This window comes from Psammomys obesus, unplaced genomic scaffold (genome assembly GCF_907164565.1).
Source record: "Psammomys obesus unplaced genomic scaffold, mPsaObe1.curated_primary_1811, whole genome shotgun sequence".
Taxonomy (NCBI): Eukaryota; Metazoa; Chordata; class Mammalia; order Rodentia; family Muridae; genus Psammomys; species Psammomys obesus.
In genome coordinates, this window is record NW_026586662.1 from 7646705 (window position 1) to 7663543 (window position 16839).

At 41.3% G+C, this 16839-nt stretch overlaps 1 protein-coding gene across 1 annotated transcript in view; it reads left to right on the forward strand.

The window, feature by feature from the left end:
- Positions 1-3422: 3422 nt before the first annotated feature.
- The window catches only part of Impg1 (interphotoreceptor matrix proteoglycan 1), a 112653-nt gene continuing 99236 nt past the window's right edge, over positions 3423-16839 (forward strand). Inside the window, exons 1-4 of the mRNA XM_055602500.1 lie at positions 3423-3567; positions 9165-9331; positions 9590-9618; positions 14617-14681. Coding sequence (XP_055458475.1) covers positions 3438-3567; positions 9165-9331; positions 9590-9618; positions 14617-14681 — 391 coding nt within the window. The 5' untranslated portion in view covers positions 3423-3437. The remainder of the gene's footprint in view (positions 3568-9164; positions 9332-9589; positions 9619-14616; positions 14682-16839) is intronic.

The window sequence follows — 16839 nt, forward strand, 5'->3', positions numbered from 1 at the left end:
AGAAGATCCAGGTTCGGCTACCAGGATCCGCATGGTGGCTTACAACTGTCCTTAACTGCCGTTCGAGGTAATCTGGTACCCTCTTCCAGCTTTTGTAGGCACCAGGCACATACAGAGTGCACAAACATACAGACAGGCTAAACACTTATAAACATAAAATTATAAACATAAACAAAAAAAATATATATATATATATATATATATTGAAGCTACAATAATAATAACTTCCAATCCCCTGAGGCTTGGGATGTAGCATAAATAAGGCCCTAGGTTTGATTCACAGCCTTTGTGAACACTATGTGTGGCAGGGACCACACCTGAAATTCCACTCAGGAAGTTGAAGCAGGAAGATCAAAATTCCAAGGACATCCTCACTTACTTAGGAGTCCAGACCAGCTGGGTTTGAAATCCTGGATCAAAGTATTTTTTTCCAGTCTTTTATTAAATATGCTTCCTTTTTTAGTCTTCGGATAGCAACTGATTCTCATTAAACTTTTATGTATTTTTACTTATATACACTACTTATATAGTTAGATACTTACCTCACTAAAAATATCAAAAGTCTTGAAATTAACCCAAATCATCTTTACAAGCTCAGTATTTATGTTATCACTTAGGAGACAATCAAGAGCATCTTTCTACCTGACCTAGCCCCCTCACTAGAGCTAACTTTATTAGCTCTAACGTATTGTTTTGTGTTTTCGGGGTTGGTTGGTTGATTGGTTGGTTGGTTGGTTGGTTGGTTGGTTGGTTGGTTGCTTAGTTGCTTGGTTAGTTGGTTGGTTGGGTGGTTTGGCTTTTTCTTCACTGAAATATATAACATTCACATTTCAATTCCTTTTATCCTTTCTTTTGTTGTTTATTTTAAGCAATTCAAAATTCTTATGAAAGAAACAAACAGGGTTCGTCAGTGTGACCTGCCCAGAAAATATTCTTAGGCTTGATTTCAAATTCTCTAGGATCAGCTATCTTGCACAGCGCTGACTGTGGAAGAAACACAGATGAAGGACTGTGACCTAAACATTAGCTACAATATTAATGCAGGTAGGGCCCTATGGCTGGTTTTAAGAAAAAAAAAAAAAAAAAAGAAAGAAAGAAAGAAAGAAACAAAAACAAAAAAGCAGAGGAAGATGGAGAATACTTAGTTTTGCCCCAAAACTGACTGCTCATTTTTTATTTTGCCATGCCACCAATTTGACTCGGGCTGACTCCATCACCACAGAAATCTTGAGCCAGTCCAGGTAGTTCCAGGCCCTTTCCCTCACCCTCCCTCAGCAACAGCCAATAGTACATCCCTTGACAACTAGCCTTGATCCAGAAACACAGCCTGTCTTAGCCTTCCTTAAGAGGAAAGGTAATCTTCAGCACAAATACGGAGAAGAAGGTTGTTCCAGTTGCTGCTAGCAACATCAGAGCAACTGATGGTACCCTGCCTGTGGGAAAGTTTATAAGGTGAGCTCAGAGCACAGAGTCCCAGCCAGAACTCCATTTTTCACCACAAGCAGCTTCCTCTGAGTGTACTGTTAACCTCTTGTTTGTGTAAACCAGTTGGATACAATTATTCTCAGTGGAACAGTGGAAGGTAGAATCACCCGGGGGATTTTCAGGGATTTTCAGGGTAGTGTGAGCTTCCCGGAGATTATGTACTGATTCTGGTGCATGGCTAGATTAGCCAATCCGTCTTTACAGGCTTTCCTTCCCAACAAGTCTCTTCTAAAAGCCATTGACCACTCCCACAAAAAGCTCTGTGAGTCGCCACGGAGTGCCATGGACATGCCTGGACTCTCTTCAGCCCACTTAAGAAGGAAGGACTCTTAAACTCTGCGACATTTAAATCACTCTTCCCTTGACCCTCTTGGCCTTCTGCTTGATTGTCTCATCTGTAATCTGTTTTAGAAAATGTCTTCTGCAAACCACATCAGGGCCTCAGTGAGTGGAGACATAATTTTTTTTAAAGATTTACTTTTTATTTTATGTGTTTGAGTGTTTTACCTGCACATATGTATGTGCACTGTGTACGCCTATTGCCAGTAAAGGCCAGAGGAGGGTACTGGATAGTGTGGAACTGGAGTTATACGCAGTTTCTTCTATAAGTGGTACTACATACATATGTGCCAGGAAACAAACCTGGTTCTTCTGTAAAAACAGTATATGCTCTTAAATGCTGAGCCACGAGATGCAATTCTTTAAAAAATAAAATGTGCTCCAATAATTGTACATTTTAATACATTTTGCCAAATACACACTCTCTGCTTTCCCCAAAATACTTGCATTTGGCTCTACCAGCCAATCCCTTTTTCTTGCCACTGGCCCAGGTACCCAGTGTTCTTGGCCACTGTTTAAATTGAGAGAGGTCCTCAGGACTAGAAATATGTATTCTTTTGGTGTGTCTGAGTTATTTTGGTTGATGATTTATGTTTTCGTAGTTTCCTCATCTTAATAATGACCTGCTTTCCATTCTATAAATGCATCAAAATTTGATTCTTTATCACCATTTAAGGGACACATGAAATAAAACAAATATCACTGCAATTGTAATGAGGGGAAAAAAAACAAGGAAGAAAAAAGAAAGGAAGGAAGGAAGGAAGGAAGAAAGTAAGAAAGAAAGAAAGAAAGAAAGAAAGAAAGAAAGAAAGAAAGAAAGAAAGAAAGAAAGAAAGAGAAAAATAGCTCTTCTGGCCAATCATGTATAAATCTTAATGTGAACACTTTCCAAAATGGAGTAGCAGCATATCATACATCCTCCTTAATTGGTAGAGTTCTCTACGCCACTCCCTTCTCTGCCCTTTCCACATTCCCTTTCTTCTGCCACTCATTAAATGCCAAGATTCCTGTGTAGATGCCTCAGCACACTCTCAGTCAGATTGCCACCTTCTGAACACTGACCTCCAGAAATACTAAGGCTGAGAATTAAAGGCAGGGAGGTTCTGCTGGTGTGATTTTTCTCTGAGGTTTTTAGGAGCACTCCTCTTCCTCACTGGGGCTACACCTCTGGGTACCACAGTGCTCTGTAACTCCCAGCTTTGACTACAGTGTCTCTTCAGAGGTTTGACTGTTACATAGGGGATGGTTTTCAGAGAGATGTGTGGGAAGTGGTTTTGATATTTGGCAGTTCCTAAAGGCAAGGTGATTTGAGATATTGGTTTTAAAAATACGTATACACTATTCTCTTTTTTCTGAAACTGCCTAGTCATTGGAATTTTGCAGTTGTCAACCACGCCAAAATAGAAGTATCATAAACAAGAGGGCTTTTGTTTATTTCAGTCATCTAGCCACATATGGTGCACAAACACTTGAGTGCATATTTTCACCATGAAATCCATTTTTCTCTTCCAGATACCTCCATTAAAATATACAGTTCTGAAACTAAAAACATAGACAAAGCCCCAAGAATTGAAACAATTGAAAGTACGTCAAAAATGCACAAAGTGTCAACCATGAGACGGATATTCGATTTGGCAAAGCTTCGAACCAAAAGATCAGCACTTTTCCCAGCTATTAAGATCTGTCCACAGGAATCCTTGAGACAGATTTTAGCAAGTCTTCAAGCTTATTATAGACTGAGAGGTAAGGACAACAACGGAAGACATTAGCCTTCTGTTCTCTCTTTCCTCTCTCCTACTCACCCACAGGTTATCTTCAGCCCTAAACATTCAAGGTCTCTCACTCCTCCAAGAGAACTGTAGTTATCAGCCCACTAGCCTGATAGAGTAATGGGCCACAGACCTACAAAACAGTGGTGTTTCTGAGCTCCCATGATTTAAAATGATTTGTTATTCTACAATGGACCATTAGAGGCCAGGAAAAAAAATTTTTTTTAAATCTTTGATATACAGGTTTTACTTGTTTTGTTTCTTCCAAAGTCCACTCTTAAATTTTAATGTCATTCTTATAAAGTAAAAAGCCTAGGATAGTTGCAATATCAGGAAGCTGAGCAAACTGATTTATGACTTAGGCTTTTGTTGTTGTTGTTGTTGTTGCTTCCAAAAGTGACATTATAGCCCATATCCATTCTCCCTCAATAATAAGTTTGTTTGGGGGGGACAGGGGAGGAAGGCTTTTAAAGTTTGGAAATCTGGGGCAGGCTGAAGTACAGAGACACAAATTACAAATGGCCTCCAGAGTATGCAGGGTGCTATTGCCACTTTGGGCTGGAGCACAGTGCAGTTTTAAAACTGCACTGCAGGAGGCCTTGCGTTTCTAGAAATTACCAAGTCGTTAAATCAACCACAGGTGCCAGAAAACTGTCCTGATCATTTCATTTACTTAATATGAATTAAGAATTCACATGGCTTCCCCTTTAAAAGAAAAAAAAATTATATTCGCAGCTGGTATCCTGTCATCTAAATAGCCTCAAAGGATGACCAGTACCTTGTCTCTCTGGACTGAGTTCATACTGCGTGTGAAAGCTGAGTGGATGGGCATTTTCCCACCTTAAGGACACCAGATGTTGTTAGTGTCCAAAAATGTGTATGTTCCTGCTCTGTTGAAAGCTGGCGTACAGGAGCAACTGGTTCAGTTCCAGCCTGGGATGGGTGGCCCTTGGGAAGGCATTTGTGATCCTGACACCCAGAGATCCTCTTGGATGGCTAGTAGGGGGCTCTGGGACTCAATACATCTTAAGAGTTCTTGCTGGGTTTGGGAGACATGATTGACAAAGGGCTTCAAAAACATCAAGCCTTCTGATCTTTCTTTTTCCTTTTTTAAGTTATTTTATTTTATTTTTATTCATTACAGTTTATTCACCTTGTATCCGAGCTGTAGCCCCCTCCACCTTCCCCTCCCTAACCCTCCCTCTTCTTTTCCTATGCCCCTCCCCCAGTCCAGTGATAGGGGAGGTCTTCCTCCCCTTCCATCTGACCCTAGTCTATCAGGTCTCATCAGGTCTGGCTTCTTTGTCTTCCTCTGTGGCCTGGTAAGGCTGCTCCACCCTCAGGTGAAGGTGATCAAAGAGCAAGCAAGTCAGAGACAGTCCCTGTTACTATTATTGGGGAACCCTCTTGGACACTGAGCTGCCATGAAGCCCTCTGTTTTTATGTGTCTACTTGTATGTGAAAGTAAAAGAGTATTTGTTTTCTGACAGAAGTCTTAGCCATGGGTAAATGGAAATTACTGTGTCACACTTAAAAGGGAAACCCTAATTCGAGAGATGAGGTACCCTATATGAACACTCTGAAGTCCTCACACATTCTGCACACAAGTTTTACAGTGAAATACCTGCTGAAGAATATGGAAAGCAAATGTCCTAGTTATCAACAATGCAAGGAAAATAAAGTGATATGTTCACTATATATGCTAAGCGTGCCTACGCATTGATCAGATAACAATGCCAGCAAGTTTCTATAAAGTTTGTTAATGGACAGAAGCACATACGCACACACGTACACACACACACACACACACACACACACATCTTTTCATGTAAAATCTAATTCTTTGCAACACTGATATATATAATTCACCAGAGGTATTTGTGGAATACACTATTTTTTTTTTTTAACAAACTCTGAGCCTTGAATTTTAATTCGGAGCTCTTTACTGTTGATTAGGATTGCCTGTTTCATTCATGTTTCCCTGAACGAAAGAAAACATTGTTTTTCTCCCCACAGCAAATGACAGCCCATTATCTTTATGGCTGCCTCTGGGTGATATGAAATTTTACTATTCATCAGTGTGTGTCCCCACAAAGAAACAAGAAATAGCCAGCCACAAAGCCGTGTTCCTTTGATGGAGACGCCCACTTACCGTTCTCCTCACCCGGCCTTTGCAAAATGTTCTTCTGACATCCTCCAACAGACTAGGGGGAGAAAGCTCCCCATTATAACATCAAATAGAAACAGTGAGCTGCTTCTTCCCCCCCCCCCCCCGTGCTTAAAGCACCACGAGTGAAGTGTGGAGCTTTCTGTGGAATCATTACGGAGTTGTCCCAAAGCACAAATGCCAGCAGTGAAGAGTATGTTTGTAGAAGTCTCCAGCGAAGCTCCCTCAAAGATGCCTGCCCTCCCATTCCCCACAATACTGTAGCCCAAGGCTCTCCTCCTTCCCTTTGCTCATTCACAGTCCCAATATCAAGCCACATTTTGGGCTTTTGAGATAGCTCAGCAGGCAAAAAGGACTTACCACTAACCCTGAGGATGTGATTTGAATCCCCAAACCCACAAGGTAGAAAGAGAGAACGGATCCAACTGAGGCAAGTTGTCCTCTGACCTCCACACATGTGTACAAGTACACACACACAAACACTCACACACACACACACACACACACACACACACACACTTCTCAAAAAGAATCTAAAGAAAAATTTCACCGGTTCTAGTTCCGAATAATTGTCTTTCTTGTTGCTGTTATGAAAAACTTGACAACTTAAGGGAGGAAGGCTTTATTTCCGCTTGGAAGATACAGTCTGTTGCAGCAGGAAAGCTGCTGCAGCGGGAGCAAGAGCTGCCTGATCATATTGCTCCCCCATTCCAGAAGCAGAGAAAAAAGCACGCTCTGCTCCCTGTCTCCTTTACAAAGACCGGGACTGGAGCCAAGGGCGCTGCCCACATTTAGGGAAAGTCTTCCGCCTCAGTCAAGCTTAGAAAACCTCACAGACATGTCTACAGGTTCGTTGCCATGGTGATTCTAAATCCTGTCAAGCCGATAATCACGATTATACATCACAAGTTTCAAATTTAATATGGTGGTCCTTATAAACTGCAATGACCCAGGCAGATAAATCTTTAAGCAACTTCCTTGTGCTTCAAGAATAAATTATTCTCTTCCCCGTGTCGTTATGTAAAGCAGGTATTGACGCCTATGGGGAAAAGTCCAACATGAGGAGGCAATGGAAGACACAGATTCCGTAAACAAAATCCAACCTCAGTTTTTCTGTATGACAGGACACCACCTGCAGAGATATATATTGATAGGTCCTCAAGCTACAGAGCACTCAGAAGAATGAACCAGACACACACAAACACACACACACACAAACGCACTGCATACACAGAGGCACATGTGAATACACACACGTAATGCACGCATGTCTAATGTCACACACAATGCACACACAGAGACTTATATGCACGTGTACAAATAATAAATGCATGTGCCCGAAAGTTTCCCTTTGGGCTTAATTTGGAATAGCTAGTAAGATAAACTCTGAATACCACAGAAGATGACAATGCAGCCACTTCTGATGAGAACTGATAGACTAAGATCAGAAAGAAGGAGAGGAGGACCTCCCCTATCAGTGGACTTGGGGAGGGGCATGCATGCAGAAAGGGGAGGGAGGGTGGGATCAGGAGGGGAGGAGGGAGGGGCTTTTGGGAAGGATACAAAATGAATAAAGTGTAATTAATAAAAGTTAAATAAAAAATTTTAAAAAAATAGTCCAAATGGACTGAAAAAGCAACATGCCCAAAGAGGGAAGAGTTAATCATAACCTCCAATGATCTTTATGGATATTGTTCATGAAAGACACCAGTACTAAGCCTCAAAGGCAGAGACAGTTTCTTTTATTCACAGTTGGGTGACAGTTGAACTAAACTAGCAGATACAGTAGGGAGGGTGGCAAAAAAACACGTTTCCAAAGACAGATGATGTGTGGGGGCTAGAAGGACAGCAAGGACCAGTGGGCCCACTACTATTAGGGTTTGGACAAATCTGCAAACTTCCTAGTGTGTTTTCTGAGTGCAGAGAAGATGAAGGCCATGTACTTTGTGCTGCGGCTGTCAGGATAAGCACTGTCACCTCTGCAGGCAGGAGGGAGGTCACGTTGCAAAGCACATTTTCTATGTGTGGCGACTGCCCTGCTTTCCAGTGTTTTCACTCAATGTGGGAGACTAGGCCTTTGAACAGTAGGACTATTATCTCCGCCACCTCTGTGAGTTACTGTGAAAAGATCAGGTACCCTGACAGTTCTGGTCAGGTGCTGCTGGCAGATGACATGGGCTTTTATTGATCTAGAATCCCCTTTGCCTCTTAAAACCAAGTGTGGAAAATGCAACATGGTTCGGGTGGAGAGTTGGGACATAATATAAAGGAGACCGACTCCGAACTAGTTTCTCCTCATCTTGTTCCTCCCACCACCATTTTTCATTAGAAAGTTAGATGATGTCTGTCTCTCCCCAAAAAAAAATCCAATTCCTTCTCAGATTGTAGAACATAGATAGATAGATAGATAGATAGATAGATAGATAGATAGATAGATAGATAGATAGACAGACAGACAAAACATATTATTGACACTGGAAGTCTTCTAACATATCTTATTAGCCTTCAACACTAACTATTCATCTCTGTAGGCCCTGGCACAGTTTTCAGTTGACATCAAAAGTTTTCCAACATGAGCTTAAATAATTAATAAGGATGTTGCTTTCAATGAGCTGTAAATATTGATATTTAAAATAAAACAAGAATCAGATCGTTCTTTTGGTCCAGGGGATTCTGCCATGGCCTGTGATTATTGAAGCATCAAGGTTTTTTTTAATAAACAGATTAAACTCTCTGTTCTTAAGAGCAGGGGTGCTGGGGATGTGATTCAGTAGTTAAGAACTTCTCTGGCACTGGTAAATGCTGGGTTCAATTGCCAGAACTGCAAGGAAAAGTGAAAGCTGAACATTGACATTAGGTTCTCAGAGAAAAACAAAATCTGAATTAGGGAGTAGGGTAAAGTGGTGGAATCTGCCAAACATGCCCTATGTCCTCCTTCTGCAGCACACACCCACATTTCCTGTCCACAGGCCTCCAAGCATCATTTCTTTGTAATTTATGTTCGTGCTTTGACAAGGAATCCCTCCCACCCCGTTACAGGCTTCCTCATAAACATGAGGACTATCCATCCATACCTCGTCTACCATTGTCCTTCCCTTAGCACATATTAGGTGCTGGAACACTTTATGTGATTAAACTTTCATGGGGTGAGGGGAGATATTCCTATCTCAATTATGCAATCAAGATACACCCCCCAGAGATATACCCATAGGTCAACCTAATGTAGACAGACAATCCCCTCTCGATGCTCTCAGATTCTAGCCCGTGTCCGTTGACAACACTGACCGTGACATTTGTGAATTAGTATATCAGCATAAGCATGAAAACCCTTTCTGTATTTTGAGGCTGTGTGCTTTGGGGAAAGGGTTTTTCCATTTAGAACCCCTGATTGCTGTGTGTTACAGTATGTCAAGAAGTCGTGTGGGAAGCATATCGGATCTTCCTGGATCGCATTCCTGACACAGAGGAATATCAAGGCTGGGTCAGCCTTTGCCAAGAGGAGACCTTCTGCCTCTTTGACATTGGGAAGAACTTCAGCAGCTCCCAGGAGCACTTGGATATTCTGCAGGAGGTGGGTCTGCACAGTGCCCCAATACCAGCCATGTCTCCAGCCCTGTCCCCTTTGCAATGTTTCCAAGGCCTGAGGGTTACTTGTCAAAATACTTAGAGATAGCTCATAAGACAGACAGGAATTTTATTCCTGCAAAAAATAATATTTTCAACAGGCAGGCTGACGTGTCGTTGAAGGGAGAGGGAATGAAAATAGACTTGAGCTCTTCAGTTGACACTATCTCTTGGTAAAATTACTTTTTATCTCCTTTTCTTCCAGAGAATAAAACAGAGAAGCTTCCCTGGGAGGTAAGTACTCAAAATAGAATTCTGGGTGCTCTTGACTTTCAAAGGATCACACAATGAAGTGTAACTAAGCTACTGTACCCTGATTATTTGTACCCTGATAGACAATGTATGCACATATCACACTGAAGATAAATGAGTGCAGAAAAGGAAGGGAAATAGACCTGACAGACTGAGATCAATGCTTGTTTTTTTTAAAAAAAATGGAATTGCTTACTGTGTGATTTGTATCTAATGTGTAATTTCACTCAAAGGATCTAGAGCAATTAAAAGTTTAATTTTTAGGACTTACGGCAAACTATTAGTAGTAACATCAGGAAAATACTTATCATGATCAGAGAGTAACCTGAATTTTGAGCTCTCATTTGGTACTCTGTCAAGCATTAGTATTTCTCAAACTAAATTACTGAAGCACTGAGCTATACCCTCAACAAGAACTGAATATCAATTAAGAAAATTGAGTTACAGAGAGAGCAAGAGAGCGTAAGCTAAAATGATTTAAAAAAAAAAAAGAGATGCTGTTGCCAAACTCAAAACTCACATAGCACACAGAGCTGATGACATGTTGAAAGCACACACACACACACACACACACACAGATGTGAGTTACAGGAAATACTTTATAATGCCTTTCACATTTGCTGCTTTCCCATTTGCCTCGTTGCCACCAGCCTGTACCACTCCTCGGTTAGTTTACTCTAGGCAGGGGAGATCTCAGATCTGATCTCCCCCCAATAAATATCCTGGCTTCTAATTTCTTTTTCTCTTTAGTATACTATTCCTAGATTAATATATCTGGAATATCCCTTTAATATGTTGAGTCCTGTTTGTTTCCACTCAAAATACTCCCTCATTGTCCCCCAGTGTCTTCTGAACATCCCACTGCTTGTCTCCCCAACCCAACTCTGCACAGGAAGCTGCATGTTAAGAACTGCCTCCATGGCATCTCTTGGCCTCTGGCTTCTGGGTAGGACCAGCCAGTGAAGAGAGCAGAATGGGGTTTTTAAATCCCAACACCCCTGCTTCATACACACACACACACACACACACACACACACACACACACACACACACACTTACAAAGTCTCTGAAACCATCACCTTCATGTTCAGCTCTGGCCTGTCCAGCAGCAACTTCCACAGTCTTCTCTTTGGGCTTCTGTATACCCCACCACTGCCAGCCACATACGGTGTGGGGGTCTGAATAAGCATGGCCTCCATAGGCCCATATATCTGAATGCTTGGTGCACAGTTCACAGAACTGCTTGGGAAGGATTAGGAGGGGTGTCCTTGTTGGAGGAATAGACTGGGCTCTTTGAAACCTCAAAGCTCCCTGCCCCTCCCCCCTAGTGACACTCCAGGAGGAATCCAGCTCCCCACAGTATCCTCACAGGCCATTTAAGGCTGAAGCCTCTCTAGAACTCTGGGCTTAGTTCAGCAACTGCCCTCTTGCTGAGCATTTTCTTCCTTTTCCTGCTCTCCTGTGAAAGTCCAAACTCCTCAGCAGCATGTGATACTCTATGCATGATGGCAGTGCTGTTTCCAGCCTTCTCATTCAAGTGTGAGTGCTCACTCACTTCAACAAGCATTGGCAGGAATGGACTGCATGGCCTGGGAAAGGCTTAGGCCCACACCTCTTACTTTGTTCACAAGACACAGAGATATTCTCTGGCTACCCACACAAAAGATAGCATTGTGCCCCCACAGCACTGTGAAAGGGGAGGAAAATGCTTACATTCGCTAACTTCTGACACCTGGTTAAGGAAGTGGAAAACTTCTCTTTCACATAAAATCTTTCCAAGAAGAAAAATGAAATTTCACCCCCCTGACTAGTCAATAATTGTTCCAATTTCAAATGGATTTTAAATAAAAGCCAGGACAAGATCCAAGTACCCCAGACTTCCAGCTGGAACTTCGGGCACGGGGATAGTACAAATTGCCAGCTTAAAGGAAGGATCACACTTGATGATGGAGGGAAAAGATAGCAGCCAAGAGCGCAGCACATGCCAGGATGCCAACCTGTAACTAAGCTGGGACCACTGTGGTCAGAGCGCTCCTCCTCTTGCTTTAGTTTCTTTTTCACAGCAACGTGGGACAAGGAGAGCTGAGTAGCCTGGGAGAAAGACCTGAGCATAAACAAAGGTCTGAAGATTAGAAGGAAAGAAAATTTGTCTAAGTCATAAATGCCACCCATGTTTGACATTTAAATATCTCCATAACAACTATCATTAAGCACATAGCATACTGCCAGAAAAATAAGAAGAATGGCTGGTTTCGAATTCCAGTAGGATTTAAGTTTATATTGTCCTATACCTGCCAATACAGCTATCCATTTCTACAAATGTAAATTCTACAGATTTACACCATTTCTTATTAGCATCTATTAATCATATTGAAAAGTTTCATCTTCATACATTTATATAATGTATTTTGATCATTACCATGTCACATCTGCTCTCCCTGCCACTGGTGTTCCTCAGAATATACAACAGACATCCATTGTTTTGTGTGTGTGGACTGTGTGTGTGTGTGTGTGTGTGTGTGTGTGTGTGTGTGTGTGATGTCTGAATGTGTGTGCACACGTGTACAGGTGTGTTCACCTGTGCTATGCAAGTGGAGGTTAGAGGTCAATGTCATTGTCTTCCACAAGCACTACTCACTTTACTTTTGAAACATAGTCTATTTACTAAAAATAGAGTTCTGTGTTTCAGTTAGGTTGCCTGGCTAGTGAACCTGCTAGATTCAACTGTCTCCAACACCCAGTGCTGGGATAATAGACCCATATCTCTTTGCCCACATTTTACATGGATTCTGGGGCCCAAGTTCAGGTCTTCATGCATGCACAGCAAGCACTTTACCTATTGACCCATCTCCCAGGCATAAACATCCATTGTTATTGGTCACAGTGTATGACAGCAAACTGATAATATTTATTTTTCTGCTTTAATCCCCTGCTGGTTGGAGTCTTTTTCCCCAGCATTTTATTTTTTTTTTAATTCCAATTTATTCACTTTGTGCCCCAGCTGTAACCTACTCCCTCATCCCCTCACAATCCCATTCTCCCTCCCTCTTCTCCTCCCATGCCCCTCCCCAAGTCCACTGATAGGGGAGGTCCTACTTCCCTTCCATCTGACCTTAGCCTATCAGGTCTCATCAGGACTGGCTGCATTGTCTTCCTCTGTGGCCTGTTAAGGCTGCTCCCCACTCAGGGGGAGGTGATCAAAGAGCCAGCCACTGAGTTCATGTCAGAGACAGCCCCTGTCCCCCTTACTGGGGAATCACTTGGAGACTGAGCTACCATAGGCTACATCTGTGCAGGGATTCTAGGTTATCTCCAAGCATGGTCCTTGGTTGTTTTATCAATCTAAGAAAAGACCCCTGGGCCCAGATTTTGTTGTTGTTGTTGTTCTGTTGCTCTCCTTGTGGCACTCTTGCCCCCCCCCAGGCACTTTCTCAGAAAATTAGAAATAGTGCTACCTCAAGATCCAGCTATACCACTCCTAGGCATATATCCATATGATGCTCAAGTATACAACAAGGACATTTGCTCAACCATGTTCATAGAAGCTTGATTTGTAATTACCATAATCTGGAAACAACCCAGATGTCCCTGCAACTGAGGAATGGATACAGAAATTGTTGTACAATGGAATACTACTCAACATTTAAAAACAAGGAAATCTTGAAATATAGAGGCAAATGGTGGGATCCAGAAAAGATCATCCTGAATGAGGTATTCCAGAATCAAAAAGACATACATGGTATATTTACTTATATAACTATAAGTGTATATTAAACATATAAGATAGGATAAACACACTAAAATCTGTACACCTAAAGAAGCTAAGCAAGAAGGAGGACCCTGAATAAGATGATCAATCCTCATTCAGAAAGGCAAACGGGATAGACATCAGAAGAGGAAGAAAACAGGGACAGGACAGAATCCTACCACAAAGGGCCTCTAAAAGACTCCACCCAGCAGGGTACCGAAGTAGATGCTGAGACTCATAGCCAAACTTTGGGCAGAGTGCAGGGAATGTTATGAAAGAAAGAGAAGCTAGAAAAGGCTGATAATGTTTTAAACATTACTCTTCCTCATATCTTGGAAAGCGTTGCCATGACAGAGATATGCAGGTGGTAGTGTTGGCTCTGTCCAGTCTAGAAGGCTCTGTAAGAATGGAATGCCAGTTATTTCTTCACATCATCTGTCATCATGAAACACAGAAAATTATATATCAGGCTAGAAATGGTGCTTTCAGTTGGGACTTCAAAGATTAGAGAAACAAATCTTTTAGTGAGATTCAAAAGCTATCACTAGCACAGTCCCTTTTCCCTGTTTCCTATTAGTAATGGACTGATACTGTACATGCAGACAACTCTGCCGCCATGACCTTTGGTCTGACCCTAGAATATCTCCCATATTGCCATTTATTAATCTGAAGTCTTAACCCCGACCTCCTGGCTGGTTCTCATTACGTGCTATTGTTGTGCAAAGAATACAGATTTAATAAACCTGTACTATCCAGAAACTAGTTCCCTTCCATTCCTTTAACTACAACAGTTCTTTGTTGGATAAGAAATCTGAGGTTTGTAAGGAAATATTACAGTATTCAATTATGTCATCTACTACTTTTATGGCAAGAACACTGAATGTGCAATGGGACAGTACAACATTAGGACACACCTGGAGTTCAATTTTGCCTACTGTATAAATTCCCCCTTAAAACCACACAAAGCCCAGAGGCTGAGAGGAAGACACGGAGAGCCAGGTATAACCATCAAAGAGGTTATTTGAAATTTTCCTCAGTGAGATATATAGACAGACAGACAGACAGACAGATAGATTCAAATATCAGTTCAGTTAATAAAAACAGATAAATCTGGATGGAAATATGATTGTTCTCTACTGTTTCATCTATATAGTAAGGCACACTCAAATGTGGGCTCCGTATCTTCAAGTTTCCCTAAAACACCACTTCTTTCCTTCTTTGTGTGCTAACAGAAAAGATGAAATAGCTCCGAGGGAGACACTGGCAGAGACCACCAAAACCCCTGCATTACCCACAGGTAAGCTTAGATCACATCTCGTCTACTTCCAAAAGTCAATTCAGACCTTCATGCAAAAGGTATTTGTAAAGCGCTCCTTGATGAAAGGTGGTATAACTTATGATGCGTCCTCTCACTTCTAGAGCTTTGGGTTTTGTTGTTGAATGTCTAGGTACATAACAAATACTGTTTGATCAATGCATTTAAGCACAAATAACTTTCAAATCACTAATTTCTCAGTTGCCATTGCTAAACTGACTGCTGATTTCTGAGATAGCTCAGTGGAGAGTGCTTGCCTAGTTGGATGTCCTGGGTTCAGTCCATGCACTACAGACAAAATAATACTAAGCTTCTATTTTCGTGGATTTGGCCAAAGATTTTCCAGAAATTTTATTACAGTTTAAATAATAAATGACGGATTAAACTGGCAAGCACCTGTCTCATCACACATTTGGGAGTACTTAACATACAATCTTAACCTTAAGTTTTCACACTTTTTTATTGTGTTAGTGTGTACATGCGCGTGAGGAGTACAGAGGAGTGTAGGCACGCACACGTGGTGGTCAGAAGATAACTTTCTGGAGTGGGTTCACTCCTCTACTTTCACATGGGTTCCAGGGATCACACTCAGGTCATTGGGCTTGTATAACAAGTACCTTTAGTTGCAGAGTCACCTGCCCTGAATATAAAATTTTGGTATTTACCAAATAATAGTAATAATTTTATGTTTATTAGATGTTTAAATTTTACTTTTCATGGATTTTACTATGGCAGTCTTACCATTTTCCTTATAATTTAGCACTACTTTTAGTGAGTATGACGGATGGCACGTGCCTATAATCTCAGTATTCAGGAAATTGAGGCCAAAAACATCATGAGTTTGAGGCCAACCTGGACTATATAGTCAATTCAAGATTAGACTGAATTACATACCAATACAGTGTATTCAACATAACATAAATATCACATATACACTTTTAAAAAGTTTTGCCAGCATATATGTACGTGTGTGGCACTGACTAAAATAAGGTGTTAGATCACCTGGGGATGGAGTTATAGATGGTTGTGAGCCACCATGTGAGGGCTGGGAACCAAACTCAGGTCCTCTACAAGAGCATCAAATGCTCTCAAATAGTCTCATTTTACTTATACTTTCGAGTATATAGAACTATTAAACTTCTAGGCATTTTTCCTCATTTTAATTGATTTTAGTAGCAATGTTAATAATGTTTTTGAGAAAGCAAATTTTGGAGCTGGGGGATGGAGCTCAGTAGACTGCCTAGATGGATCAGTCTCCAGGTTCCCAACTCACTTATACTGGATATGGTGGTCTATGCCTGTAAGCCCAACACTCAAAAACTGGGGTCAGGAGAAACCATAAGTTCAATATCGTCTTGGCAACATGGTAAGTTTGAAGCCATAAAGTATTTCATATATAAGATCCTGTCTCAGTTTTTTTTATTTTTTTATTTTTATTAATTGCAGTTTATTCACTTTGTATCCCAGCTGTAGCCCCCTCCCCTATCTCCTCCTAATCCCTCTTTTCCTCCCTCCCTCTTCTTCTCCGATGCCTTTCCCACAGGCCAATGATAGGGTAGGTCCTCCTCCCCTTCCATCTGACCCTAGTCTATCAAGTCTCATCAGGACTGGCTTCTTTGTCTTCCTCTGTGGTCTGATAAGGGGAGGTGATCAAAGAGCCAGCCACTGAGTTCATATCAGAGACAGTCCCTGTTCCTATTGTTGGGGAATCCTCATAGACACTGAGCTGCCATGGGCTACTTCTGTGCAGGGGTTCTAAGTTATCTCCATGCATGGTCCTTTTTTGGAGTATCAGCCTCAGAAAAGACTCCTGTGCCCAGTTTTTTTGGTTCTGTTCCTCTCCTTGTGAAGCTCAGTTTTTTAAATGGAAGGAAAATGCTTCTTTAAATTCATACACTAAAAAATAGAGACTTTTAGACAATGAGAATAAAATTCACATATTTATTCACTAACTTCAGAAAAACTCTGTGACTTCATTTTTATATTTCTTCTAAGTTAAAATAATTTACCACTTCTAGACTTATTTCTAGATAATGTAATAAGACTAGCTCAATTTCAATTACAAAATGTAGTGAAAATTCTTTAACAAAAACAAAAAAAAATGAAAACATAAACAAGAAAACAGAATCAACTGGTTATT